Below are 25,791 nucleotides of genomic sequence, written 5' to 3'. Positions count from 1 at the left end.
ATCACTCTTGAAATAATGGCTGAATTATCTGGGGCAGGTGGGTGGCAGACAGAGTAGCCATGTCCTGAGTATGGGGCACCTCCAGCAGTCCTAGTTCCTTCATCTTTTTTGTTCCCCCAAGGACTGAACCTAGAACAAGGAATGACTGTCCTTCTGACTCTCTCCTCCTTGTTCCAAATCTAGAACCCTGAACAGCTGGCAGGAGTAGGACAGGGACGCCTAGTGCAGGAGCGGAGCACAGATGTGGCAGAACTGGAGATGTTGCGCCAGCGAGAGATGGCGGAAAAGAAGACTCGAGCCCTTCAGCGAGGCAACAGGTGCGTGACCGGGAGGTGCCCTGGCCATGTTCCCATCCCTCCAGTATGGAACCTTCCCACTGAGGACTTGGGCCAAAGGCTAGGACAGTAGTGACTGGGTAACGTTCTGTAGTCATAACACGCTGATGTGCTGATGAAAGAGAACGGAGATAAAGCTTCCAGAGATTTGAGGAATCACTCTGGGCTTTTTTTTCTTTTTCTTTTTCTTTTTCTTTTTCTTTTTCTTTTTCTTTTTCTTTTTTTTTTTTTACTACAGGCATTCTCGATTTGGGGGCTCCTACATTGTCCAGGGGTTGAAATCCATTGGGGAGAGGGACCTCATCTTTCACAAAGGTCTCCACAACGTGAGTATGCTCCCCATGTGGGGTGGGAGCATTGTGGAGTTGAGGGTACCGGAGGAGGGTAAGCAGATGGGGCGCCTGATGCTGGGTGCCTTAGTCTGTGGAGCGTGCAACTCTTGATCTCGGGGTTGTGAGTTCCAGGCCCATATTGCGTATAGAGATTACTTAAAAATAAAATCAGAAAAAAGAAAAAAAAGAAAGAAAGAAAGGTAAGCAATCATCTCTGGAAGTAGAGCATCTTTGTTCTGGGGCTTAGAACGTTGGAGACAATAGGAGAAATAGAGCCTCCGACATTATTGTCTTTACTTGTATCTTCACTTAGTACCAGAGGAAGGGAGCCTTCTAAGAGTTTCTTCTGAGGAAATTCTAGCACTAAGGATGTGGAAAGAGCTGCAAGGGGAGGGTGGTGGTGAGGAGTAATTCTGATCCCCTGACCCACACCCTCAGCTCCAAAACTACAGTTCAGATTTGGGGAAGCAGCCTCGCAGGGTGCCTAAACGTCGCCAAGCTGCCCGGGAGCTGTCCATTCAGCGCCGCTCTGCCCTTAATGTGAGACTGTTCCTCAGAGACTTTTGCTCTGAGTTCCTGGAGAATTGTTATAACCGGCTCATGGGCTCGGTGAAGGTGAGAACTTGGGAAGGATGGAAGAGAGAGGTGATGGGGCCAGTGGTGTGGAAGAAGGGCAACTGGGGAGGAGTCTGGGGGGGGGTTAACCCTGGACTGTGGACTAGTAGTTGGGCAGGGTATAGGGCACCCTTGAGACATGATGAGGATGTTGGGAGGGGGTAGGTCACTGGGACAATTTAAAAAAGGCTTGGAGAGGGGATCCCTGCGTGGCTTAGTGGTTTGGCACCTGCCTTTGGCCCGGGGCATGATCCCAGGATCGAACTCTTGTCAGGTTCCCTGCATGGAATGGAGCCTGATTCTCCCTCTGCCTGTGTCTCTGCCTCTGTCTCTCTCTCTCTCTGTCTCATTGATAAATAAATAAAATCTTAAAAAAAAAAAAAATGGCTTGGAGAAATTCCCCAGAGGAAGGGGAGAGACCTGGGGAGAACAAGAGAGGGCTGGACATTCTGAATCCTAGAATATTGCTGTAATGGTGTCCAGGGTCTATCCCGTCATCATAGGACAAGGAGAAAGTTGGAAACCCTGGGGTCATGGGATGGTCTTTTTTTTCTGGACATTAGGATTACCTGCTGCGGGAGAAGGCTCAGCAACATGATGAGACCTACTACATGTGGGCCTTGGCTTTCTTCATGGCCTTCAACCGAGCTGCCTCCTTCCGGCCAGGCCTGGTTTCTGAGACCCTCAGTGTCCGTACCTTCCACTTCATTGAGCAGAACCTCACCAATTACTATGAGATGATGCTGACTGATCGCAAGGAAGCTGCCTCCTGGGCACGTCGGTGAGTGGGACGAAAATTGGGGTCAGAGTGTGCATTTGGGCAGTCTTGAGTGACTGGATTCTGGGTGGTACTTTCTTTCCTGTTTCAGGATTAAGGTGGTCAGACTGGGGAGCAAGGACCAGCTGGGTCATTGTGTTGATGGCACTGTCTTTTTGGAAGGGGGAAGAGGGGTACTGCTTCCCTGAGCCAGTTTTCTAAATTGTCCTCCATTTTTCCTCTTTGCCTCATCTTACAGGATGCACCTGGCCCTGAAGGCCTATCAGGAGCTGCTGGCCACAGTGAATGAGATGGACATGTCCCCAGATGAGGCTGTGAGGGATAGCAGCCGCATCATCAAGAGTGAGGCCCTGGCCTGTCTCTAATTCTGGCTTTTCTCATCTCTTGACCACAATCTCACTCTTTCCAGTCTCCCCTCCCCTTTCCAAAGTTTCCAGACCAGTCCTTCCATTCCTTTCTCTTCCCCATTCCTAGACAACATCTTCTATGTGATGGAGTACCGAGAACTGTTCCTGGCTCTCTTTCGAAAGTTTGATGAGAGATGCCAGCCGCGCTCTTTCCTTCGTGACCTGATAGAAACCACCCACCTCTTCCTCAAGATGTTGGAGCGGTTCTGTCGGAGCCGTGGGAACCTGGTGGTACAGGTACTGGGCAGCCCTGGAATGTGGGAAGAGCCGTGAGGGAAGGGTGGAGACCAAGGAACTCACCTCACGTTTCTGCAGCTTAAGCTGACCTGTTAAAACTACTCTGAACAAAGGAAGGCAAGAGGTTTGTTGGTGTTGCTGATGTGTGTCTACTGTAGTTTCCTTCTTTCATTAAATTAATCTCCAGTTTAACATAAATATCTTCATTCACTCAGGAAACATTTACAAAACATGTAGTATGTACAAAGCATATAAACTCTGGGGATTTGTTTTTTTGTTTTTTAATATCTTCATTTTTTTTTTAAGATTTTATTTATTTGGGGATCCCTGGGTGGCTCAGCAGTTTAGCACCTGCCTTCGGCCCAGGATGTGATCCTGGAGACCCGGGATAGAGTCCCACGTCGGGCTCCCTGCATGGAGCCTACTTCTCCCTCTGCCTATGTCTCTGCGTCTCCCTCTCTCTCTCTCTCTCTCTCTCTGTCTCATGAATAAATAAATAAAATCTTTTTTTTTTTAATTAAAGATTTTATTTATTCATGAGAGACACACAGAGAGAGGCAGAGACACAGGCAGAGGGAGAAGCAGGCTCCATGCAGGGAGCCCGACATGGGACTCGATCCCAGATATCCAGGATCACACCCTGGGCTGGAGGCGGCGCTAAACCACCGAGCCACCCGGGCTGCCCAACTCTGTGGATTTGTAATTTTAGACCTTAGTAATTATGCTGTCATCCTTCTTGGTTATACTTCAGTAGCATTATAGTGAACTGGCAAACGCCCTAAATAAAAAGCCAGAAAGTCTGGAATCTCATCCTATATTAGTAACTGTTAGAATAACTCAAGCTGCTCATATCAGTCCCCAGATCCCTAAAGATGAGATTGTAATATGAGCCTAAAATGGCATAAAAAATAAAAAGTTGTAGACAATGGCACCTGGCTGGCTCAGTCAGTGGAGCATGTGACTCTTGATCTCGGGGTTGTGAGTTTGAGCTACACGTTGGGTGTAGAAAGTACTTAAAAATAAAATCCTTTAAAAAATAAATAAAAGTCTAAGATAAGAAAACACTGATTCAGGGATCCCTGGGTGGCGCAGCGGTTTGGCGCCTGCCTTTGGCCCAGGGCGCGATCCTGGAGACCCGGGATCGAATCCCACATCGGGCTCCTGGTGCATGGAGCCTGCTTCTCCCTCTGCCTGTGTCTCTGCCTCTCTCTCTCTCTCTCTCTCTGTGTGACTGTCATAAATTAAAAAAAAAAAAAAAAGAAAACACTGATTCAAAGAAAAACCTGCACCTCTTTATTTATTGCAGCATTATTTGTAATAGCCACACTATGGAAGCAGCCAAAGTATCTATTGATAGATGAATGAATAGTGTGTGTGTGTGTGTGTGTGTGTGTGTGTGTGTGTAATGGAATATTATTCAGCCATGAAAACGAATGAAATCTTGTCATTTACAACATGGTTGAAGCTAGAGATAGTAATGCCAAGTGAAATAAGTCAGCAGAGAAAGACAAATACCATATGATTTCACTCATGTGTAATTTAAGAAACAAAACAAATGAGCAAAGGAAAAAGACAGACCAAGAATCAGACTCTTAACTACTAAAGAACAAACTGATTGATACCAGAGGAGGGTGGTGGGAGGATGGGGATTAAAGAGTACACTTCACAGTGATGAAAAAAAATAAAATGTTATAAAAAAATAAATAAATAAATAAAAAATAAAATAAAATATTAAAGTCTAAGACAAGAAGAAAATCTCAATGAATTTGTATCCTACAGACAGACACTCTGCTTTATAAAAATCTTCCTGTATTCTATGGGATCCCTGGGTGGCGCAGTGGTTTGGCGTCTGCCTTTGGCCCAGGGCGCGATCCTGGAGACCCAGGATCGAATCCCACATCAGGCTCCCGGTGCATGGAGCCTGCTTCTCCCTCTGCCTGTGTCTCTGCTTCTCTCTCTCTATGTCTATCATAAATAAATAAAATCTTAAAAAAAAAAAAAAGAAAAAAAAAAATCTTCCTGTATTCTATATGCTGTGGCTCAAAATTTAGTGAGAACAGCAGTTAAAAGAGACAGTAGTACCACTGAGACCTTACTAAAAGATATTTTTAATTCAGGACTCTATTATCAGAAATAAGAGGTGCTGTTGTTTATTGAGTGTTGACTGTGTCAGATGCTGTGCTAATAAGGCTTTCGTGTAATCCTCACAGTAGGACTAGGACACATCACAGAGTGCTGAAGCAGCCTGTTTGAGGTCTTGCTAGTGGAAGAGTCAGTACTTAAATCCAGATCTGTTGGATTCCCAAGCTCATGCTCCTAACCTTTGATGTGTTAAATTCTGAGTTTCTTGAATAGAGCATGAACCTCAAGGGCCTCCTAGTCCATCCTATTTGTACCCATAACTGGTTCAGTCATGATCTAGGGGACAAGGGTGGGGTGTTGACTCTCATTTTCCTGCTTTTCAGGAGAAAAACAGTACAGATTATGTTTACGTAGTGCTATGCATTTTACAAAGCCTTTTCACAGTCTTTTGTATCTTCATAACAAACCTGTTCATTCTATAAATTTCTGCTTAAGATATCACTGCTTTAAAAAAAAAAAAAAAGATATCACTGCTTTTGGGAAATCTCTGACCCCCAGAAATAAGTCAAGTACTTTTCCTTTGTTTTGCTGTGGCTTTTTTTTTTTTTTTTTAAGATTTTATTTATTTATTCACAAGAGACACACAGAAAGAGAGAGACATAGGCAGAGGGAGAGGGAGAAGCAGGCTCCATGCAGGGAGCCCGATGTGGGACTCGATCCGGAGACTCTAGGATCATGCCCTGAACTGAAGGCAGCAGACACTCAACTCCTGAGCCACCCAGGTGTCCCTCGCCGTGGCATTTTATGCCCAGCCATATTCTAAGTTTATCCATACTGTAATATACTTTACTTATCTACTCACCTGTCTCCTCCACTGGACTGTGTGTTCCTCAAGGGCAAGGAAATATACCACTCACTCTCACTGTTGCTTTCTTACTGCTTATGAATAGCACACAGTGTTCACTCTGTGACTATTGAATTTAGACCTTTAATGAATTAATTTTTTTTTTTTAATTTATTTGTGATAGTCACAGAGAGAGAGAGAGAGAGGCAGAGACATAGGCAGAGGGAGAAGCAGGCTCCATGCACTGGGAGCCCAACGTGGGATTCGATCCCGGGTCTCCAGGATCGCGCCCTGGGCCAAAGGCAGGCGCCAAACCGCTGCGCCACCCAGGGATCCCTAATGAATTAATTAATAGAGAAGACATTGATGGGAAAATGTCCTCTTAGCTTTCCTGCCATCATGACAATAGTTCTTTCTCTGTAGAACAAACAAAAGAAGAGAAAGAAGAAAAAGAAGGCCGTAGGTCAGCCTGTTGCTTCTGATCACGTCCCCTATAATGCAGGTGAACTAGAGGCTGTGTGGCCATCCCTGGCTGAGCAGCTACAATGCTGTGCCCAGGTAGGTAGTAGGAGAAACCCTACCTTTCCCATGGGTAGTGCACTAATAGGACATCTGGGTTTCCCTCCCCTGTTCCCATAGCCCTAATCCTGTTCTAGGATCCCGACCTCAGCTTGGACTCTGTGGTGCCCTTTGATGCGGCCTCAGAAGTGCCAGTAGAAGAGCAGCGGGCAGAAGCCATGGTGCGGATCCAGGACTGTCTCCTGGCTGGCCAGGCCTCACAGGCCCTGACCCTCCTTAGGTCTGCCCGGTAAGCACCCTGCCCATCCATCCTCCTGGATCCAGCTCCTGGACTTTTGGGAGCAGAGGGAGGCTTTCACTGTGGTACAAGGTTCTTTGTCTTTGAAAGAGAGAAGTCCCATCAGCAACACAGGGGCTCTATACGGAGCACAGAGTCCTGGGGAGTTTTGATTGGCTTATCGGGGGTTTTGCTTTTTTTTTTTAATTTTTTTTTTATTATTATTTATTTCTTTTTAAAAGATTTTTATTTAGTTTTTCATGAGAGACACATAGAGAGAGGCAGAGACACAGGCAGAGGGAGAAGCAGGCTCCTCTCAGGGAGCCTGATATGAGACTCAATCCCCAGATCCCAAGATCACGCCCTGAGCCGAAGGCAGATGCTCAGCCACTGAGCCACCCAGGTGTCCCTGTTTCTATTTTTTTTTTTAAGATTTTATTTATTTATTCATGAGAGACACAGAGAAAAAGAGAGAGGCAGAGACACAGGCAGAGAGAGAGAAGCAGGCTCCATGCAGAGAGCCTGATGTGGGACTTGATCCTGGGTCTCCAGGATCATGCCCTGGGCCGAAGGCAGGCATTTAACCGCTGAGCCACCCAGGGATCCCTTCTATTTTATTTTTGAGAAATACCAGAAAGCACAGTTAATTGGGGGGAAAAATGTGTGTGTAGATAGGAAAAAATGTAGATAATTCTACTGGCTGAAGATAATCATCTTTCACAATTTGATGAGTAATCTTTCTGATTCTTTTCCCTCTGGGTTATCTATACAGATACTCAGCTTTTTTTTATAAAAACAATATTGACATACTGTTTCATATTTTCTTCTCAGTATATCATGAACATTGTTTCTCATGAGATATATTGCCATAATTGTTAACAGCAATGTCAAATGTACATTTGTCTAACCAAATGTCAGACATTTAGGTTGTTTGCATTTTGTTCTTATGTGTTCATTGCACTGTGGCTTTTGAGGGAAAATTTCCCTAGAGTCTTTGTATACTCTTTGAGGTAACAGTTTGCATTCTCTTTCTGGCTACCAAATGAGAGATGAGTCTAAATTCCTTTGCCTACTTCAAATTATGACTCAAATCTCCCCTGGTTAAAGTCTTTTTTTTTTTCTCTGTGCTCCAGGGAGGTATGGCCAGAAGGAGATGTGTTTGGCTCACAAGACATTTCTGTAGAGGAAGAGATCCAGCTCCTGAAACAAATCATCAGTGCCCCACTTCCCCGTGAGTCTCTGTTTCCTTCACACCTCTCTCCTCCCAGCTCTTCTCTAGAACCAGCATCACAGAGACCCACAATCCTCCCTTTTTCTATAGGGCAGCAGGGGCCAGAGGAACGAAGGGCAGAAGAAGAAGAGGAAGAAGAGGGGGAGGAGGAGGAGGAGGAGGAAGAGTTGCAAGAGGTCCAGGTGTCGGAGAAAGAATTTAACTTTCTGGACTACCTGAAACGGTGCGGGCCGAACGGACTGAGTTGGTCCCAGGGTGGAGATTGTGGAGCTGGGAGGGTGGGCAGCATCCTTCTTAGGCTGACACCCTCTCTCCCTCCCTGTCTTCATGCAGTTTTGCAAGCTCAACTGTTGTGCGAGCCTATGTGGTGCTGCTGCGGAGCTACCGACAGAACAGTGCCCACACTAACCACTGCGTTGTCAAGATGCTGCACCGATTGGCCCATGACCTCAAGATGGAAGCCCTCCTTTTCCAGCTTTCACTCTTCTGCCTCTTCAACCGTCTGCTTAGTGACCCGGCTGCCGGGGCCTACAAAGTGAGGACACACCGAGGAATGAGGATCAAGAGGCGTAGGGGAGCCCTAGGGTCACAAAGGATGGTCTTGAGATAAAGGGTGCTGAGTGATGTCAGGGGCTGAGAGATGATGGACCAGTGAGGAAGCGGGCAGGCAAGTTGAGGGAGCCAGATGGGGAAACTAGGAGAGAGTCTGAGTGAGGAGGGGCAGCTGGGAACAGGTAGAGAAAAAGTACCTAGCAGGCCGGGTTTATGGGTACATTTAGGCCAGAGGTTTCAAAGCAGCCTCCCCTTCCCACAGGAGCTGGTGACTTTTGCCAGGTACATCCTGGGCAAGTTCTTTGCATTGGCTGCAGTCAATCCAAAAGCCTTTGTGGAGCTACTGTTTTGGAAGAACACAGCTGTGGTTCGAGAGATGGCTGAGGGCTATGGCTCTCTGGATGGCGGGTGAGCTTGAAGTTGGGGAAGGATGGGCAACAGTGGGTGACACAATCAGGGTGTCAAAGCTAGAAGAGCTTGCAAGTCAGGTAGTCTTTCTTCCCCTTTTGTAGGTGAGAAAACAAGCCCCTAAAGTGAAATGTTTTCCCCAAAATCACCCAAGAGAGGAAATGGAACTGGATCCTAGGTGTCCTGTCTACTCTCTTTTCCTTCCTCCAGCAGCCTTCATGGGGGTGGTCAGTCTCTCCCCTTGGAGAGAGTCTGTATGTGCCCTGTCCTGAAATGTGCTGGGAAACTATGAGGATTCATGGAAATGTTTGCCCTCTTTCCCTGTAGCTCTGCTCTTCTTCTTTCATACGTCTTCCTTTTCCCATAATCCACTCTGACACTGTAGTGTCAGCCTCCATAGGCCCAACCCGAAAAGTCTCTTAGCTTGACTTTTAGATTCTTAAATGGAAGGAGAATGAGGGAAAGGAAGCACACCTTAGGCCTCTGAGTTACCTGTGTTCCCCTTCCTGTTCCTTTTATTTTTATTTTATTTTATTTTTAAAATTTTTTTTACCTTCCTGTTCCTTTTAGAGTTGACCAGAGAGGGCCTTTGGTCTCCTCTTTTGAAGCCAACATCCTACATGTTCCTTTTCTCCTTTTCTTATTTATTTATTTATTTATAAAGATTTTATTTACTCATTTGAGAGAGAGAGAGAGCAAGGGGAAGGGCAGAGGCAGAGGGAGAAGCAGAGTCTCCACTGACCAAGGAGTCCGATGCAGGGCTCGGCCCTAGGACCCTGGATCATGACTGAGCTAAAGGCAGATGCTCAGCCCACTGAGCCACCCAGGCACCACTCTCCTTTCCTCATTTAGATCTTCCAGTCGCAAACCCCCTACGTGGAGCCCAGAAGAGGAGGCCCAGCTTCAGGAATTGTACCTTGCCCATAGGGATGTGGAAGGTATGGGTCCTTGAGATCTTTTTTTTTTTTTTTTTTTTTTTAATTTTTATTTATTTTTTTTTTATTTTTAAATTTTTTTATTTATTTATGATAGTCACAGAGAGAGAGAGAGAGAGGCAGAGACACAGGCGGAGGGAGAAGCAGGCTCCATGCACTGGGAGCCCGATGTGGGATTCGATCCCGGGTCTCCAGGATCGCGCCCTGAGCCAAAGGCAGGCGCCAAACCGCTGCGCCACCCAGGGATCCCTAATTTTTATTTATTTATGATAGTCACAGAGAGAGAGAGAGAGGCAGAGACACAGGCAGAGGGAGAAGTGGGCTCCATGCACCGAGAGCCCGATGTGGGATTCGATCCCGGGTCTCCAGGATCGCGCCCTGGGCCAAAGGCAGGCGCCAAACCGCTGCGCCACCCAGGGATCCCCGGGTCCTTGAGATCTGAAGATTCATGAGCCTGAGCTCCAGGACGCCTCTTGACAGCCTCACTGCTCCTCCACTTTAGGTCAGGATGTGATAGACATCATCTTGGCACACCTGAAAACCCCTCGAACACGCAAGCAGGTCACCCACCATCTGGTACGGCTGGGCCTGGCTGACAGTGTCAAGGACTTCCCGAGGTAGAGGCGCATGCTCTGGAGGGCTTTGAGGTCGGGAGTCCTCTGTTTTCTCCTCAAGCGCCCTCTTCCACTGACGCCTTCTTAAGCAGGAAAGGAACCCAAATTGTACTGTGGACAGAAGATCAGGAGCTAGAGCTGCAGCGGCTTTTTGAGGAGTTCCAGGATTCAGATGGTAAGTGACAGGGGCTTCCGAGGCCCTGAGACGGGAGCCGAGCCACCCATTTCTTTCCCCTGCTTCCTCTTCCTGAGGGAGGCTTATCCCATCCCTTCTCTCCATTTACCGTATTGGGGGGGGGGGGGGTTGTGAGTGAATTGAATTAGCCTCTTTCCAAAGGCCTTGCTTGCCATCACTACTCCCTTTCCCCGTTCCTCTAGTGTTTACACTTTCCCTCTTTGTAGATGTGCTAGGTCATATCATGAAGAATATCACAGCCAAACGCTCACGGGCGCGAATAGTGGATAAGCTGCTGGCTCTGGGACTGGTGGCTGAGCGGCGGGAGCTATATAAGAAACGGCGGAGGAAGTCCATGCCCTCAGGCTCGGTAATGGTCTTTCCCTGGCTCTGCTGAAGTGCCCCTCACATTGCTCCTGCCTTAGCATTTTCTGGTCAGGTCCCCCCAGTTTCCACAGGTGGTCAAGAACAGAGGACTTGTGCTCGCTTCGGCAGCACATATACTAAGAACCAGAGGACTCCACTCGTTTCCTCATCCTGACCCCTTTTTTCATTTCCCACCCCACTGAATTTTAGCCTCCTGGGGAGGAGTCCCCGCAAGATTTTGGCCAGGAAGATCTGGTAGAAGAAGAAGAAAACCCGCCAGAGGGAGAGAGTGATGAGGATGCAGAGAAAGATGAGAACTCGGAAGCAGAGCAAGCCCAGGGTAGCTCAGGCCTTTCAACTGAAACCCTTGGGCAGAGCCTGTATCAGGAAGGTGAGGACTTGGGCTAGGAGAGATGTCTCAGGTGGAGGGGTTGGCAGCATGAGCCCATAGGCTTCCCTCCTTCCCTTAGGCTTTTCTGCTTCCCTTCTGTGGCTCCAGAACTGCCTGATTCGAGTAGCAGACGATCGAGAAGAGGATGGTGAGTGGATAAACGACAGTTTCCAGGGCTGGGGTGCTGGAAGCTGCTAGAGTCCTGGTCGTGGTGGGATGGACGACCAGTTCTGGCTTCCTGTCTTCACCACATGACTATCGACCCTGTCCTAGGCTGCTCCCAGGCAGTCCCTTTGGTGCCACTGACGGAAGAAACCGAGGAAGCCATGGAAAATGAGCAGTTTCAGCAGCTGTTGTGCAAGCTAGGGGTTCGGCCTCCTGCCTCTGGGCAGGTAAATACACTGGTTCCAGTATCAGCCACGGGGTGTTGCTGCTATTTTAAAATATGTCTCTTCCTCCTCGTTGCAGTTGCCATCTCTGACCTCACTTCCAGTCAGCTCTGAGCGGCAGCCGTCCTGTTCATCTTCTGTCACCTCCCCATCCCCGTCTCTGCCTTCCATGCTACCCTCCCAGTTACCTTTCTAGAGTAGAGTTTTTATTATCTCACTTCCTGTCCAGAGCACTGGGTGACTCCCCACCGTTGGCGGGACAGAGTCCACAGTCTCTGAGTAGTGTGCCTGGCCTTTGGTAGTGGGGATTTGCTCATTCCCTTGATGTAGCCCCAGTCCTGTGATGTTACAGTATGCTGGTCCTTTCTCCCTTTAGATTGTGGGTTCCTTGAAAGCAGGGATCATATCTGATTCACCTTTAGATCCACAATATCCGCTCGTTGATTTATTTAGTTAACAACTAAATTTACTGGGAACCTTCTGATGTATCAGGCACTGGGCTATACATTGTGCATATATTGGATAAATAAGCAATAAGTAGAATTTATCACCTTCATGGATCTTTACCAATGTGGGATCATATTTTTTCAATGAATAATATCAAGATCTGATGAACTAGAGTCTTACTTCCATGTTAATTTTTTTGTTTTTGTTTTTGATTTTTTTTTTTTTTCCATTTTCAATTTCTTTGCTCCTATAGGAAACTTTCTGGAGAATTCCAGCCAAGCTGAGTCCTACCCAGCTCCGGAGGGTAGCAGCTTCTTTGAGTCAGCCAAAGGAGGAGGGAGAACTTCAGCCAGGACTAGAACCTAGAGTCCCCAGGGAGCACAGCCCTGAAGAGGAGCACCAAAAGGAGCACCAAAAGGAGCACCAGGCACAAGTCCTGAGGGCGCTCTTATTAGCCCGAAAAAAGAAAGCCAGCCTGGTGTCCACAGGGGGTAAGACCAGTTACCTGTTGGGTACTTACTATGGGCCAGCCATGTTGATCGAGAGGGCTGATAGGGTATTTTGAGAACATGAGGCCTCAGTTCCCTAATTCCATGCCTCTTATGGTCACTTCAGGGGAAGGGGCTGCTGGTGAGAAAGAACAGCTGAAAATGGCATCCAGGAAGCGACAACTACTAGACAGCGATGAGGAACAGGAGGAAGCTGAGGGTAGGAGCCGAGGTAGGGAGTCTTACTGGGATCTGCTTTTTTCTTCTGACCTCTAGCACTCTTCTCCTCAATCCTGAAGATCAACGCTACTCCTCTCCTTCCCCCTTAACATGTTTAGATACTCTCTCTTCTCATCCCTGTCATTCCTCTAGCACCAGAGTCGAGAACTCCAAAAATCCAAAAGAAGAAACGGTTTCAGATTGAGCATGAAGATGACAGCAACTGAAGAACCAGAAGCTTCGGAGTGGGAGTAGACCATTTTTAGGTGGCGAATTTAAGTCAGAGTTCAGAGGGTCACAGAGGACCCAGAAACTCCTTTTACCAGACAGAAGCAATAGAGTCCTGGGCTTCCCCATGGATCTGGGATTTAGGAAGTTCAGGCAACAGCGTTGGACCTCTCTGCAGTCACTCCTTGCTTCTCCCGGTTTTAGGAGTATGCCTCAGTAGCTCTCTGGAGACTTCCTCCTCTTCTAGGATCTGTTTCTTTGGGTTAGTAGCACCCTTTAGCAAATGGGAGAAATAAGTGACATATAGAAGGCACTTTGGACCCCTTTTGGCTTTCTGCTAGAGGTGGGTCACAGCACCAGATGGGGAGCTCTGTGACATGGTGGGTGGAGGTGTTGCACCATTTTAAAAAGGCGCCAAATGATCCTGTCCTTGTTTCTTTCCTGTGATCCCCCCTAGACATCAGATTGAACCTAATTCCTGCAGTTGAGGTAGGGTTAGAGTGCAGTACCCTCTAGATGGTGAATGTATTTGGTTTGTGTTTGGTATTAAATGTGTAAAATTAAAAGTTGCAAAAGGTTAATCTGACATCAATCTGTCCAAGTACCGCAGCCTTCTGCCTGTGTTCTTGGAAGAAGAACTTTTAAGTCTTAGGGTTAAAAGAGACCACCACCCACTCCTTTTCTCCCGCCTCCCCTACAGAAGACACGAAAACATTCTCACCTCAAGATCCTTTATCTTGGATAAATCTTCAGGTGACAAGTGTATGGAGCAGGAAGAAGCAGAAGCCACAAAAGGAGCAAAAACCAGTTTGCCAGCTTGGGGCAGAGTAGAAAGATAAAGTCTAGGCAAGAAAGAGATGGATAAATATTACAAATGTCATGTCCTTCCCTGTTCTTGGAAACCGTCAGCTTTCTGGCTCCCTGTGTTTATGGTTAAGGTAGGGCCAAGGTGAGATTCAGGTCAGGGAGACCCCTAGGTAAAGGATGTGTTTGGACTGTCTTGTTCCTCTGACTTGTTTTGGTTTTTTTGTTTGTTTGTTTTTTCCTCCCACAACCTCTAAAGGTAGGGAGTGAAGTGATCCCCAGGGTAATTGAGGTTTCCAAGGGCTGAGACATTTCCCAGCTCAGACTGGTCTTGGTATATCTTTATGCCAAGCCTTTCCCTACTTCCCAATCTGAGCATTGCTTCTTTTCAGCAGGCTTGTTGCTCCTTTGCTGTGTCTGGTGGTGCCGACTGACTGTCTTTCCAAGAAATACCCTGAAAGGGGCCCTGACCTGCCAGTCTTCTTTAGAACTTCCAGCCCCAATTTCTTCTACCAATTTGTCTTATCAAGTATAGACTGCTTACTGTGGTTGGGTACAGAAGTATTGCTGTCCTTTTCCATTTATTTACCCCATATTTTGAAATTATTTTTTAAATGAAAAGAGGAATAAAAAGCTATCTTTTTACATATTTGAGTCCCAGCCACTAGATTTCTCACTCTAGGCCTCCCTGGATATCTGTGTTGAACTAGAGTTGGAATGTGGCAGGGAGAGGTGGATATTGCTAAAAGAAAGAAATCTGAGGCTACTGGGGAGTGTCTGAGAACTGGACCAGCTCTAGTCAGTACATATGCAGTTCAGGTTCTTCGGGAAGAAGAGGCCTAGGTGGAATTAGAAATGCAAGAGATGGGGCGGCCCGGGTGGCTCAGCGGTCAGGGGCCTACTCCTGACAACGACTGGACTTCACTGTGCTTGTGCTTGGCTGCTCCCGCTCCTGGTGCTCAGCGGAGAGACACATGTGGCTTTCCCTGAATCCAACACCTGCAGTGCAGAGGCCAAGGTACCACATGGTATCTGCTGCCTATGCACGGCCATTCCAGAGTCCTTGGAGCTGGTGGGTATGGCTGTATGTACTTTCACACATCCCAGCCTGCAGAGCTAAAGCTGCAGGTCCAGGCTTCAGCTTGGTAGTCAGTTTGCTCCAGGGCTTCCCCAGTGCCAGGCCTATTAGATCCTGGGGTCCTAAGATGAGTCCCCCATCCGGCTCCCTGCATGGAGTCTGCTTCTCCCTCTGCCTATGCCTCTGCCTCTCTCTCTGTGTCTCTCATGAATAAAAAGTAAAATATTTTTTGTTAATTAATTGAGAAAGGGAGGGAGAGAGATGCATAAGCTAGGGGAAAGGCAGAGTGGGAGGGAGAGGGAGAGAATCTCAAGCAGAGGCTACACTGAGCATAGAGCCCATCCCAGGGCTTAATCCCATGACCCTGAAATTGTGACATGAGCCAAAACCAAGAGTCAGACCCTCAACTGACTGAGCCACCCAGGCGCCCCCATTGTGGCAATTTCTTAAAATAAGACAATAAAGTTTGTGTATTGATCAACTCTTCCTTTCATGAATGATTTCTCTGTAGCATGTGATGCTGCTCAATAGCATCTTACCTGCAGTAGAACTGCCTTCACATTGGAGTCAATCCTCTCAAACCCTGTTCCTGCTTTATCAACTAAGTTGATGTAACATTCTAAATTCTTTGCTCTCATTTCAACAGTCTTCACAGCATCTTCACCAGAAGTAGATTCCATCTCAAGAAAACACTTTCTTTGCAGCTACTCATCTGAGAAAGTTTTATCGTAAGATTGCAGCAATTGTACCACATCTTTAGGTTCCACTTCTTATTCTAGTTCTCTTGCTATTTCCACATCTGCGGTGACTTCCTCCACTGAAGTCTAGAACCCCTCGAAGTCATCCATGAGGGTTCAAATCAACTTCTTCCAAACTCTTGTTCATGTTGATATTTTGGCCTCTTCCCACGAATCATGAAATTTTTTATTTAAGATTTATTTCTTTTTTGAAGAAGAGAGAGTGCAAGGGGCCGGTGGCAGAGGGAGGGAAAGAAGCAGACTCGGTGCTGAGCCTAGAGCCTGACACGGGGCTGGATCTCAGAACCCTGAGATCACAACCTGAGCCAAAATCAAGAGTTGTATGTTTAAGATCTAGGTGCCCCTAGATGTGGATAACTTGCTGCAGCTTCTATATCATACTTCCTGCTTCACCTTGTTCTTTTATGTTATGGAGATGGCTTTCCTTAAACGTTATGAACCAACCTCTGCTAGCTTCCAGCTTTTCTTCTACAGCTTCCTCACCTCTTACTTAGCCTTTACAGAACTGAAGAGATTTAGGGCCTTGCTTATAGTTAGTACAGGTACAGATCTGCTGGTGATGAATTCTTTGAGATTTTGAATGCATTTTTAAGGTAAAATTCAAATAACAATTCAGCATTTTAAACATTTTAAGGATGGGATCCCTGGGTGGCTCAGCGGTTGAGTGTCTGCCTTCGGCCCAGGGCGTGATCCTAGAGTCCCAGGATTGAGTCCCAGGATGGAGTCCCACATCAGGTTCCCTGCATGGAGCCTGCTTCTCCCTCTGCCTGTGTCTCTGCCTCTCTCTTTCTGTGTGTCTCTCATGAATAAATAAAATCTTTTAAAAAATAAAAAACATTTTAAGGTGTACAGTTCATTGGCTTTTGTTATATACAAGGTGTTTTGTATTCATCATCACTGTCTAATTCTAGAACATTTTCATCACCCAAAAAAGAGACCACATGCTCATTATGTTAAATAATCACAAGGTACCTGGGTGGTTCAGTCGGTTCAGCATCTGCCTTCAGCTCAGGTCATGATACCTAGATTCTAGGATTGAGCCCTATGTGGAGCTCCCTTCTCAGTGGGGAGTCTACTCCCTCCGCCCCTTGCTCTTGCTCTCTCCCTCACATAAAATCTTTTTTATTTTTTTAAGAAGTTATAGCTAATCAAAGTTTTGTATTTTTTTTAAGATTTTATTTATTCATGAGAGACAGAGAGAGAGAGAGGCAGACACACAGGCAGAGGGAGAAGCAGGCTCCCTATGGGGAGCCTGACGTGGGACTCGATCCCAGGTTTCCAGGATCAGGCCCTGGGCTGAAGGCGGCACTAGACCGCTGAGCCATCCAGGCTGCCCATAAAATCTTTTTTTTAAAAAATCTTTCATTTCTTGGGTTTTTATTTTTGGTCTGTTCCACCCGCCCACCCACCCCGTCCAGCTACTGATAGCTAAGAGGGCTCTTGAGACTGTGATTGGGGCTCTAGGAAACAGATTCTCTCTCCCTTAAATTCTCCCACCCAGGTTCATAGGGCAGATAAAGGTTGAACTGCAGCTGTGGCCAAAGGAGCTTAAGAGAATGAGTCACATATTACATTGGTTTGACCCCCAGAGTACACACTTCCTCATTTCTGACCTTGACTCCTACAGTATGACCCTCGTCCCAGTTTCCTCTTCCCTTTCATTCTTGTTCCATTCTACCGGCAGAATTCCTTTTAAAATGTGGTTCTGAATGGGAGAAATGGTCTCCCATTTCTTTCGGGACAGAGTCTGGATTTGGAATAGCATGATTTGATCTCAGCAAGTCTTTATAGCCTCAACCACCTTATTTTATGTCATGCCCATATTTTACACTGTCCTCCCCCCCTCCCCCCCCCCCCCCGCCTTTACTTTAATTTTTTAAAGTAATCTCTGTGGGCAGCCCCGGTGGCTCACCGGTTTAGCGCCGCCTTCAGCCCGGGGTGTGATCCTGGGGACCCAGCATCGAGTCCCACGTCGGGCTCCCTGCATGGAGCCTGCTTCTCCCTCTGCCTGTGTCTCTGCCTCTCTGTGTGTGTGTGTGTGTGTGTGTGTGTGTGTGTGTGTGTGTGTCTGTCATGAATAAATAAAATATTAATAAATAAATAATCTCTGCATCCAACATGGGGCTCGAACTTACAACCCTCAAATTAAGAGTTGCATGCTCCACTGACTGAGCCAAGTGCCCCAGCCCCTCACGCTATTCTGAATCGCCCTCACAGAGCAGGCCTTTTCCTGCCACCAAACTGTTGATTACGACAATCCCTCTGCTGGTTTGCTCTATCCAACTCCCATCTCATCCTTCTAGAATCAGCTCAAGTGTGCTTTCTTTTGTGACACAGTCTTTGTCACTCTTTGAATCTCAAATCACAGGCAATCACTTTTCCAGCTGGGATTTATTCATTCCCCTGATAAAGTGCCAATCTTTTTAAAATTTAAATTCAATTAATTAACATACAGTGTATTACTGGTTTCAGAGGTAGAGGTCAGTGATTCAATACCAGTGCTCATTACATCATGTGCCCTCCTTAATGTCCATCACCCAGTTACCTCATCCCCCCACCTCCCTCCCCTCCAGCGAACCTCAGTTTTGTTTCTTATGATTAAGAGTTGTTTTTTTTTTAAGATTTTATTTATTTATTCATGAGAGAGGCAGAGACGGAGAGGGAGAAGCAGGCTCCCTGCAAGGAACCTGATGTGGGACTTGATCTCAGGACCCCAGGATCATGACCTGAGCCAAAGGCAGGTGCTCAACCACTGAACCACCCGGGTGCCCCAAGATTTTATTTTTAGGTAATCTACACTCAACGTGGGGCTTGAACTTACAACCTTGAGGTCAAAAGTCAAATGCCCTGGGACGCCTGGGTGGTTCAGTGGTAGAGCCTCTTCCTGAGGCCCAGGGTGTGATCCCCAGTCCAGGATCGAGTCCCACCTGAGGCTCCCTGCAGGGAGCCTGCTTCTCCCAATGCCTATGTCTCTGCCTCTCTCTGTGTCTCTCGTGAACAAATAGAATCTTTTGAAAAGTAAAAATAAGTCACATGCTTGACCAATTGAGGCAGTCAGGCACCAAAGTTAGATGATTCTTTAAGTCACTCAGGAAAGCTTCAGCCGGAACTAGAACCTGAAGTCTCTGGAGAGCAAGGGCTGGATGAGGAGTGCTAAGCACAAACCCTGGGTGCCCCCCTGTAAACCAGCCCTGGTGTCCCCATGGGATAATAGCAGGGATGATAGGACTGCTGTCTGCTGAGTACTTAGTACCAGCCACATTGGTCTAGGGGGTGGATGGAGTTAACTTTGATGCCTCCTATTTCAATGGGAGACCAGGCTGATAGGGAATGGCAGCTAATACAGCAGCCAAGATTTTTAGGGCAGTGAAAAGTATTCTGTATGGCCGTGTAAAGGCAGATGTATGACTATGTATTTCCTAAAACCCATAGAACTATATGATGTGAATTAAACCCTAATGCAAACTATGAACTTAGGTAATAACAGTACATAGTAAGATAAAGTGAATATCTTTATTTTTTTTTTTAATTTTTTTTTTAAATTTTTTTTTTTTTTTTTTTTTTTTTTTTTTATAGTCACACAGAGAGAGAGAGAGAGGCAGAGGGAGAAGCAGGCTCCATGCACCGGGAGCCCGACGTGGGACTCGATCCCGGGTCTCCAGGATCGCGCCCTGGGCCAAAGGCAGGCGCCAAACCGCTGCGCCACCCAGGGATCCCTTTTTTTAAATTTTTATTTATGATAGTCACACACACACAGAGAGAGAGGCAGAGACATAGGCAGAGGGAGAAGCAGGCTCCATGCACCGGGAGCCCGACGTGGGATTCGATCCCGGGTCTCCAGGATCCTGCCCTGGGCCAAAGGCAGGCGCCAAACCGCTGCGCCACCCAGGGATCCCAAAATGAATATCTTTAAAAATAATAGAATTGTACTGAATGTACCACACAATGTACGATGTCAATATTTTAATATTTGGGGATTGCTCATGCTCAATTGTTCTGTAAACCTAAAACTACTCTAAAAAATAAACTACTGGGCAGCCTGGGTGGCTCAGTGGTTTAGTGCTGCCTTCAGCCCAGGGCATGATCCTGGAGACCTGGGATCAAGTCCCACGTCGGGCTCCCTGCATGGAGACTGCTTCTCCCTCTGCCTGTGTCTCTGCCTCTCTCTCTGTGTGTGTTTCTTGTGAATAAATAAATAAAATCTTAAAAAACTAATGAAATAAAATAAAATAATAAAAAATAAACTACTAAGGAAAAAAAAAACCTCTACTAATTAAAACAACAGCCAAAAAAATTCAGCTGACAACTCACAGGAATTGACAAAGAACAGGTGGAAGACAAGGACAGGAGCAAAGGTAGGGAGTCTGATTGAGGGGATCTACTTTTGTCTTCATCCTTCTGTCATTTATCTCCTTGGTTCTGCAAACTCATCCCCACTTTTCCTCCTCCTACCATATTTCCACATTCGTTCACTCTGTCACTCTCAAGGCACTAGAGTTGGAAATTCAAGAAACTTCAACAAAAAGCCATTTTCATATTGAGGAAGATGGTGACGCTGTCAAAATGGACGTGGAGATAGGCCCCATCATAGATGGACGTGGAGGTAGGCCCCATTTCAAATCAGAAATGGAAGACTCTGACAGGATCCAGAAACTTCTCTAAGCTATACAGAAGCAGCGGAGTCTTGTGCTCCATGGATTTAGGGTCCAGAAATTTCAGGCAACAGTAATGAATGCCTCTAAATCCAGTTCTTCCTTTTTCCAGTTTTAGGATTGTGTCCCAGGCAATCCCTGAAGACTTACTCCTTTTGTTCTAGAGAACTTCCCCTTCCTCCCTGCCCCAATTTCTTTATGCTCATTAGGGGCCCCTTCTGGGACTGAGAGGAGTAAGAAGGAACCTTGGATTTGTTCACTGGCCTAATGCCTTTGGCTGTCTGCCAGAAATAGGCTAGAGCACCTGAGAGGAAACTGTATGGCAAAATGTGGGATTTTTTTTTTTTAAGTATTTATTTATTCATGAGAGACACACAGGCGGAGGGAGAAGCAGACTCCATGCAGGGAGCCCGACGTGGGACTCAATCCCAGGTCTCCAGGATCACAGGAAGGCGACGCTAAACCACTGAGCCACCCGGGCTGCCTAAAATGATGGGCTTTTTTTTTTTTTAATAAATTAATTTTTATTGGTGTTCAATTTACCAACATACAGAATAACACCCAATGATGGGCTTTTTGTATCAGTTTTCAGAAGGTACCATATGCCAACATTCCCTATTTTCCAGATTATGATTTCTCATATAGACTCCTAGAAATGAGAAACGAAGATCAATTCCTATAGTTCTAACAAAGGCTTACAAAGAGGCACTGTCAGGGTAATGAATGTGGTTAGTTGTATTGCGCTGTAATAACAAGACAAAAACAAAAGTTGCTCTGGTTTTGGTCTGACATGCCAATAGGTTCTATTTTCACATTTTTCTACCTGGTAAGTCCATTGAATAAGAACTGTTGGCAGTGGGAGCACCTGGGTGGCTCACTGGGTTAAGCATCTGCCTTTGGCTCATGATCCCAAAGTCCCAGGATTGAGCCCTGCATCAGGCTCCTCCCTCAGAGGAAAGTCTACTATTCCCTCTAACACTCCTCCCTCTTGTGCTCACTCTCTGTCTCAAATAAAATATTTAAGAAAACAACACTATTTTGGGGGCTCCACTCAGAATCATTGACATCCCTGCCTTTTGCCTCCCTGCTTCCCCAGAGGAGACTGGGGAATTTTTCCTGATCTGGGTTTGGGTCTAGAGAAATCCTTAGATGACAGGGATATGAGGCAGGAAAAGCAGTAGCTAGAAAGGGCGATGGCCCATTTGTCAGCACGGGGCAAAGGTGAGGGGGGAAAGTCTGTGCCAGGAACAGGTGGATAAATATTTTTGAACATATGTCCTTCACTGTTTTCAGAAAGGCCAAATTTTTTTTGGCTGGGGTGTAGAGAAGGTGAACTTTAGGAAGCTGTCACTCAGATTAGAGAAGCACTGAGGAAAGCACGGGTTTGGACCATCTTGTTCCTCTGGCTTGTTTCTTTCTGGAGCAGGTGAGGACCACCCACAGCTTGTAAGGGTGGGGGCAAAGCTATGTCCAGGGTTATCGAAGTTTCCAAGACAGAGCCACTTCCTAACTCTGACTAGTCTTGGTGTCTCTGCCCCAATCCTTTCCCCATTTCCCACCCCAAGCACTACTTTCATGTTTCCTGTGGGCTATTCCTGCTGACCCCCCATGATCTAGACTGTGCTGTTCCTTTGCCATTTTTTTTTTTTAAGATTTTACTTATTTATTCATGAGAGACAGAGACAGAGAGAGAGAGAGAGAGAGGCAGAGGGAGAAGCAGGCTCCATGCAGGGAGCCCGACGTGGGACTCGATCCCGGGTCTCCAGGATCACGCCCTGGGTTGAAGGTGGCGCTAAACTGCTGAGCCACCCGGGATGCCCTTTTTTTTTTTTTTTTTAAGATTTTATTTTTATTTATTTATTTATTTTTAAAAAGATTTTATTTATTCATGAGAGACACACAGAGAGAGGCAGAGACACAGGCAGAGGGAGAAGCGGGCTCCATGCAGTGAGCCCGACGTGGGACTCGATCCCGGGACTCCAGGACCCCGGCCTGGGCCGAAGGCAGGCACCAAACCACTGAGCAATCCAGGGATCCCTAAGATTTCATTTTTAAGAGATGTCTACACTCAACATAGGGCTCGAACCTAACGACCCCGAGATCAAGAGTCTCGTGTTCTAACGACTGAGCCAGCCAGGCGCCCCTTTGTTGTGTCTTGCTGTCCCCATTGACTGTCTTTCCAAGAAATGGCCAGAAAGGGGCCCTGACCTTCCAGACATCTTTCACGAAAAACAGGCCATCCTCTGAACACACTTTCCAGCCAGATCCCGAGACCTGCCAGGATCTCTGGCACACTGCTCCCTCCTTAGCCCCTCTGCCTGAATACCTACTCAACTTAGCTCTGGGGGTGGCCCTGGAGGAGGCTACTTGCCCGACTGAGGCCCACATTCTGCAGCTTCAGCCTATTAGGATGGGAGGAAAGTGAACTGAACCTCTCCTCCATGAGAGTAAAAAGCACAATGAGGAAAGCATCGGCAATTCTAAGGTCACTGAGGGATCTAGGGGGACCTGCGGGGAAGCTTGAATGAATCCAACAGTCAGCTACTTACCTGTGGAATTTATTGATTGTGGCAGATACACCCGCTGGCGTGATAGATCCACCAGCCACCTGCCATACTGCTGGTGACATAGTTCAAAGATTTTGCTGTCAATATGCCCTAGAGCTGCAGGAATGAGGTTTGGGAGCGTGAGGAAGAATTAGGCAAAAAGCAGGACACCTGGGTGGCTCAGCGGTTGGCGTGATCCTGGAGTCCCAGGATTGAGTCCTGCATCAGGCTCCCCGAGGGAGCCTGCTTCTCCCTCTGCCTGTGTCTCTGCCTCTCTCTGTGTGTCTCTCATGAATAAATAAAATCTTTTTAAAAAATTAGGCAAAAAGCTGAAGAAACCTCTAAGTTAAGAACCTCTCAGTGTCTATGGATGATGACAATGTAACTTAGCAAATGTTCCACAGTTACTCGGAGGTGCTTTATGGGATTCAGGGAGGTGCATTCAGGGATTTGTCAAGGTTTATTTCAGATATTCAATGCCATCTAGGGAATAAGTCTCTTCTCGCAGGACTGTGTTCAAGGATGGGACATAGTAAGTAGTTAGAAATGTAGAAGAGCACTCAGGACAGATGTATGTTCTTTATTTCATGCTGCTGAACATGTGACTGGTGTTTGCTTTGCCCCTTTCTACTTAAGACTTCCCAGCCCCTAATTCTTATTCCATTTTGCATTCCCCCCCTTTTCTTTCAGCCATCATATACAGTGCATGTAACATGTACTAAGCATGACAGGTAATTTAACCTTTTTCTCATTCATCCACCCTGTACTAAATCCCCAATGCTGTAGCTCACTAATTTAACTCATAAACTGAAAAGAGAGATACAATAGAGAATCATAGTACCTAATCTCTCCTGACTCTGGGTCTCCCAGTTCATATCATGAGCTAGAGTGGAAAAGTGACAGGTACATAGGAAATGCCAAAGAACAGGGTTTTAGGTGTCAAGGTCAATGTGTGACAAGGGGACAAGGTTTGAACAGACAATACAAATGGACAAATATTTGCAGAGATTACCTCTCTTTCTGATTATGGGGGAGAGCAAGTATCTCCTTTCTTCACGTGGCAGAGGAGTGGGCAGACCTGGATCGAGGAGCAACCAAATCTATCAGGACAGTCTCATTTCTCACCTGAACAGTGTGGTATTTTGGGGCCCCTTATAAATGGGTGGAAATAGAGCAGAGGAAGTTTCTGGTGACTGCATCTGGGCTGCATTTCCTGCAGAAGTTTGGAGATGATGGATGAAGTGTGCCCTGAGTCATGGGCTCCTTTCAGACCACAGCCCTCAGGGAAATGGTTTTTGTGTTTCTGGTTTATCTCCTCTCCAGTGTACTCTGTTTCAGACATGTGTGGCCTCAGATTCATCATGATACAAGTTGAACTGTTTTTTTGCTACCTCCTGCTGCACCCTGTGGATGTCATTTCACATGGAAACTGGACAAACATTCCCTCATCCTTGAGATCCTGGCCACCTTCCTCAGACATCTTGTCCTGCCAGACTCTGCTCCCAAAGTCCCTGCCTGGCTTCACCTACATGGCCCCTCTGCCCAAGTTCCTGGTGGGCTTGCCACTGGTGATTGCCCTGGAGAAAGCTGGTTGCCAGGCTGATGTCTGGCCCCTGCAACTTCAGCTGTACCGTCTGGGGGGTGTAAAAGCTACACAGATCCTCATCCAACATCTTCAAGAGCTCCAGAAAAGGAGAAGCACGGGAAGGGCAGTTTCCATGGATGCCCTGGCCTCTGCTCTACAGCTGTTGGCCAGGGAGCAACCAGGCCCAGAAAGGGCTCGACGCTCCCTTCCTATCAATGACTGTGAGCAGGAGCAGGAGGAAAATGTGCATAATGTAGTCCGGTTGTTTCCAGTAGTGGGAACCTACTACAATCTGGGCACAGCTTTGTACTACGCTGCTCAGAGCTGTTCAGACAAGGCCAAGGAACGAGGCCAAGATGGGCTCGTAGACATGGGTTATGACCTTCTGATGACCCTTGCTGGATGGTCTGGGGGACCCACAGGAGTACTAATCAGCTCCGCACTTAAACCTGCAGTGAAGGCTGGGATTCAACAGTTGATCCAGTATTACTATGAGCAAGAGGCCAACACGGCTCTGCCAGTGATCAGCAGGAAGGCCTTGGGGGGTACCTCAGATGTGGGTGACCTGGAAGAAACAACTACCACAGCGCTTTGGCATTAGTTCAGCTCTCTTATTAGTTTAGGGTTTATTTAATGACTCTGACTTAGATGCTGGGAATGGTAGTCTTGGGATATAAAAGGTGGTGATCACAGAATGAATAAATCTAATATTTTGACAAGCTGTAATGTATATGTGTTCAAAATCCAAATCCCTGGTTATCAGGGAAGAAGGCAATGCTCTAAAATGCAGGGATTTTAAAGTCTGGGGTTTGGAGTCCGAAGATTTGGATTTGAATCCAGGCTTCACCTGTAGGAGCCTCAATTACAATTCTTCTCCACACTCAGTTTTTAAAACATCTAAAGTAGATAAATAAAATATGTACTTAAAAAAATAAAATAAAATAAAACATCTAAAGTAGAGACGTGGGACGCCTGGTGGCTCAGGTCGTGGTCCTGGAGACCTGCATTGGGCTCCGCATGGCGAGCCTGCTTCTCCCTCTGCCTAGGTCTCTGTGTCTCTCATGAATAAATAAATAAAAATCTTTAAAAAGAAACAAAACGTCTAAAGTAGTGATAATCATTTTCCCTGGATGGGTTTTGTGGAAATTAAAAATGATACAAGGAACGTCAGTGCTTAGCAAGGTACCATCAGTAAACGGTTATTTATTGGCACAGCTCGTCGCTTCCCATCCCAAAGAATCGACATTCCGGGCCCCTCCGGGGGCGCTGGGAGCCTGCAGCGCCCCGTGCCGGTCTCGGTTTCGCTCCCGCCGCGGGGATTCTCGGAAACCAGCTGCGGCGCCGCGCGGCTGTTCCGTCAATGGGACTCCTCCCTCCGGGGACGGGGGCGGGGCGTCCTTGAGCGATCCCACCAATCGTGGGGCGGGAGGTGTGGTTTCGGCGCCGCTGGTCCCGCCCCGCGAGGGAGGAGTTGTGGCGACGCCAACGGGCGGAGGGCA

General features: G+C 46.9%; 2 protein-coding genes across 5 annotated transcripts in view; both read left to right on the top strand.

The window, feature by feature from the left end:
- Window positions 1–15,232, top strand: part of TIMELESS (timeless circadian regulator) — a 31,051-nt gene extending 15,819 nt beyond the window's left edge. Inside the window, exons 8-29 of the mRNA XM_026001931.2 lie at window positions 184–317; window positions 574–661; window positions 1,106–1,282; window positions 1,846–2,063; window positions 2,299–2,402; window positions 2,535–2,704; window positions 6,054–6,188; window positions 6,287–6,438; window positions 7,560–7,657; window positions 7,748–7,880; window positions 7,991–8,192; window positions 8,472–8,617; window positions 9,470–9,555; window positions 10,055–10,169; window positions 10,259–10,341; window positions 10,569–10,711; window positions 10,918–11,098; window positions 11,178–11,246; window positions 11,372–11,490; window positions 12,188–12,425; window positions 12,550–12,654; window positions 12,795–15,232. Of these exons, the coding sequence (XP_025857716.1) occupies window positions 184–317; window positions 574–661; window positions 1,106–1,282; window positions 1,846–2,063; window positions 2,299–2,402; window positions 2,535–2,704; window positions 6,054–6,188; window positions 6,287–6,438; window positions 7,560–7,657; window positions 7,748–7,880; window positions 7,991–8,192; window positions 8,472–8,617; window positions 9,470–9,555; window positions 10,055–10,169; window positions 10,259–10,341; window positions 10,569–10,711; window positions 10,918–11,098; window positions 11,178–11,246; window positions 11,372–11,490; window positions 12,188–12,425; window positions 12,550–12,654; window positions 12,795–12,868 (2,970 nt within the window). The 3' untranslated portion in view covers window positions 12,869–15,232. The remainder of the gene's footprint in view (window positions 1–183; window positions 318–573; window positions 662–1,105; window positions 1,283–1,845; window positions 2,064–2,298; window positions 2,403–2,534; window positions 2,705–6,053; window positions 6,189–6,286; window positions 6,439–7,559; window positions 7,658–7,747; window positions 7,881–7,990; window positions 8,193–8,471; window positions 8,618–9,469; window positions 9,556–10,054; window positions 10,170–10,258; window positions 10,342–10,568; window positions 10,712–10,917; window positions 11,099–11,177; window positions 11,247–11,371; window positions 11,491–12,187; window positions 12,426–12,549; window positions 12,655–12,794) is intronic.
- A 6,220-nt stretch (window positions 15,233–21,452) lies between these two features.
- Window positions 21,453–25,391, top strand: APOF (apolipoprotein F). 4 transcript variants are annotated; one of them, XM_072746192.1, is made up of 3 exons: window positions 21,510–21,587; window positions 23,398–23,438; window positions 24,046–25,391. In XM_072746192.1, exons 2-3 carry the CDS (start codon window positions 23,432–23,434, stop codon window positions 24,891–24,893), a joined length of 855 nt encoding a protein of 284 aa, XP_072602293.1. In that variant the 5' UTR covers window positions 21,510–21,587; window positions 23,398–23,431; the 3' UTR covers window positions 24,894–25,391. The 4 variants fall into 4 exon arrangements, with proteins under 4 accessions (XP_025857472.1, XP_025857471.1, XP_072602293.1 ...); XM_072746191.1 differs by having other exon boundaries at window positions 21,515–21,587; window positions 24,031–25,391; XM_026001687.2 differs by lacking the exon at window positions 23,398–23,438 and having other exon boundaries at window positions 21,453–21,587.
- The last annotated feature ends 400 nt before the right edge of the window (window positions 25,392–25,791 follow it).

The sequence above is a fragment of the Vulpes vulpes genome, unplaced genomic scaffold (genome assembly GCF_048418805.1).
Source record: "Vulpes vulpes isolate BD-2025 unplaced genomic scaffold, VulVul3 u000000674, whole genome shotgun sequence".
In the NCBI taxonomy this organism is placed as follows: Eukaryota; Metazoa; Chordata; class Mammalia; order Carnivora; family Canidae; genus Vulpes; species Vulpes vulpes.
Note: the sequence above shows the minus strand (reverse complement) of the source record. Positions and strands in the feature narration are given on the sequence as shown.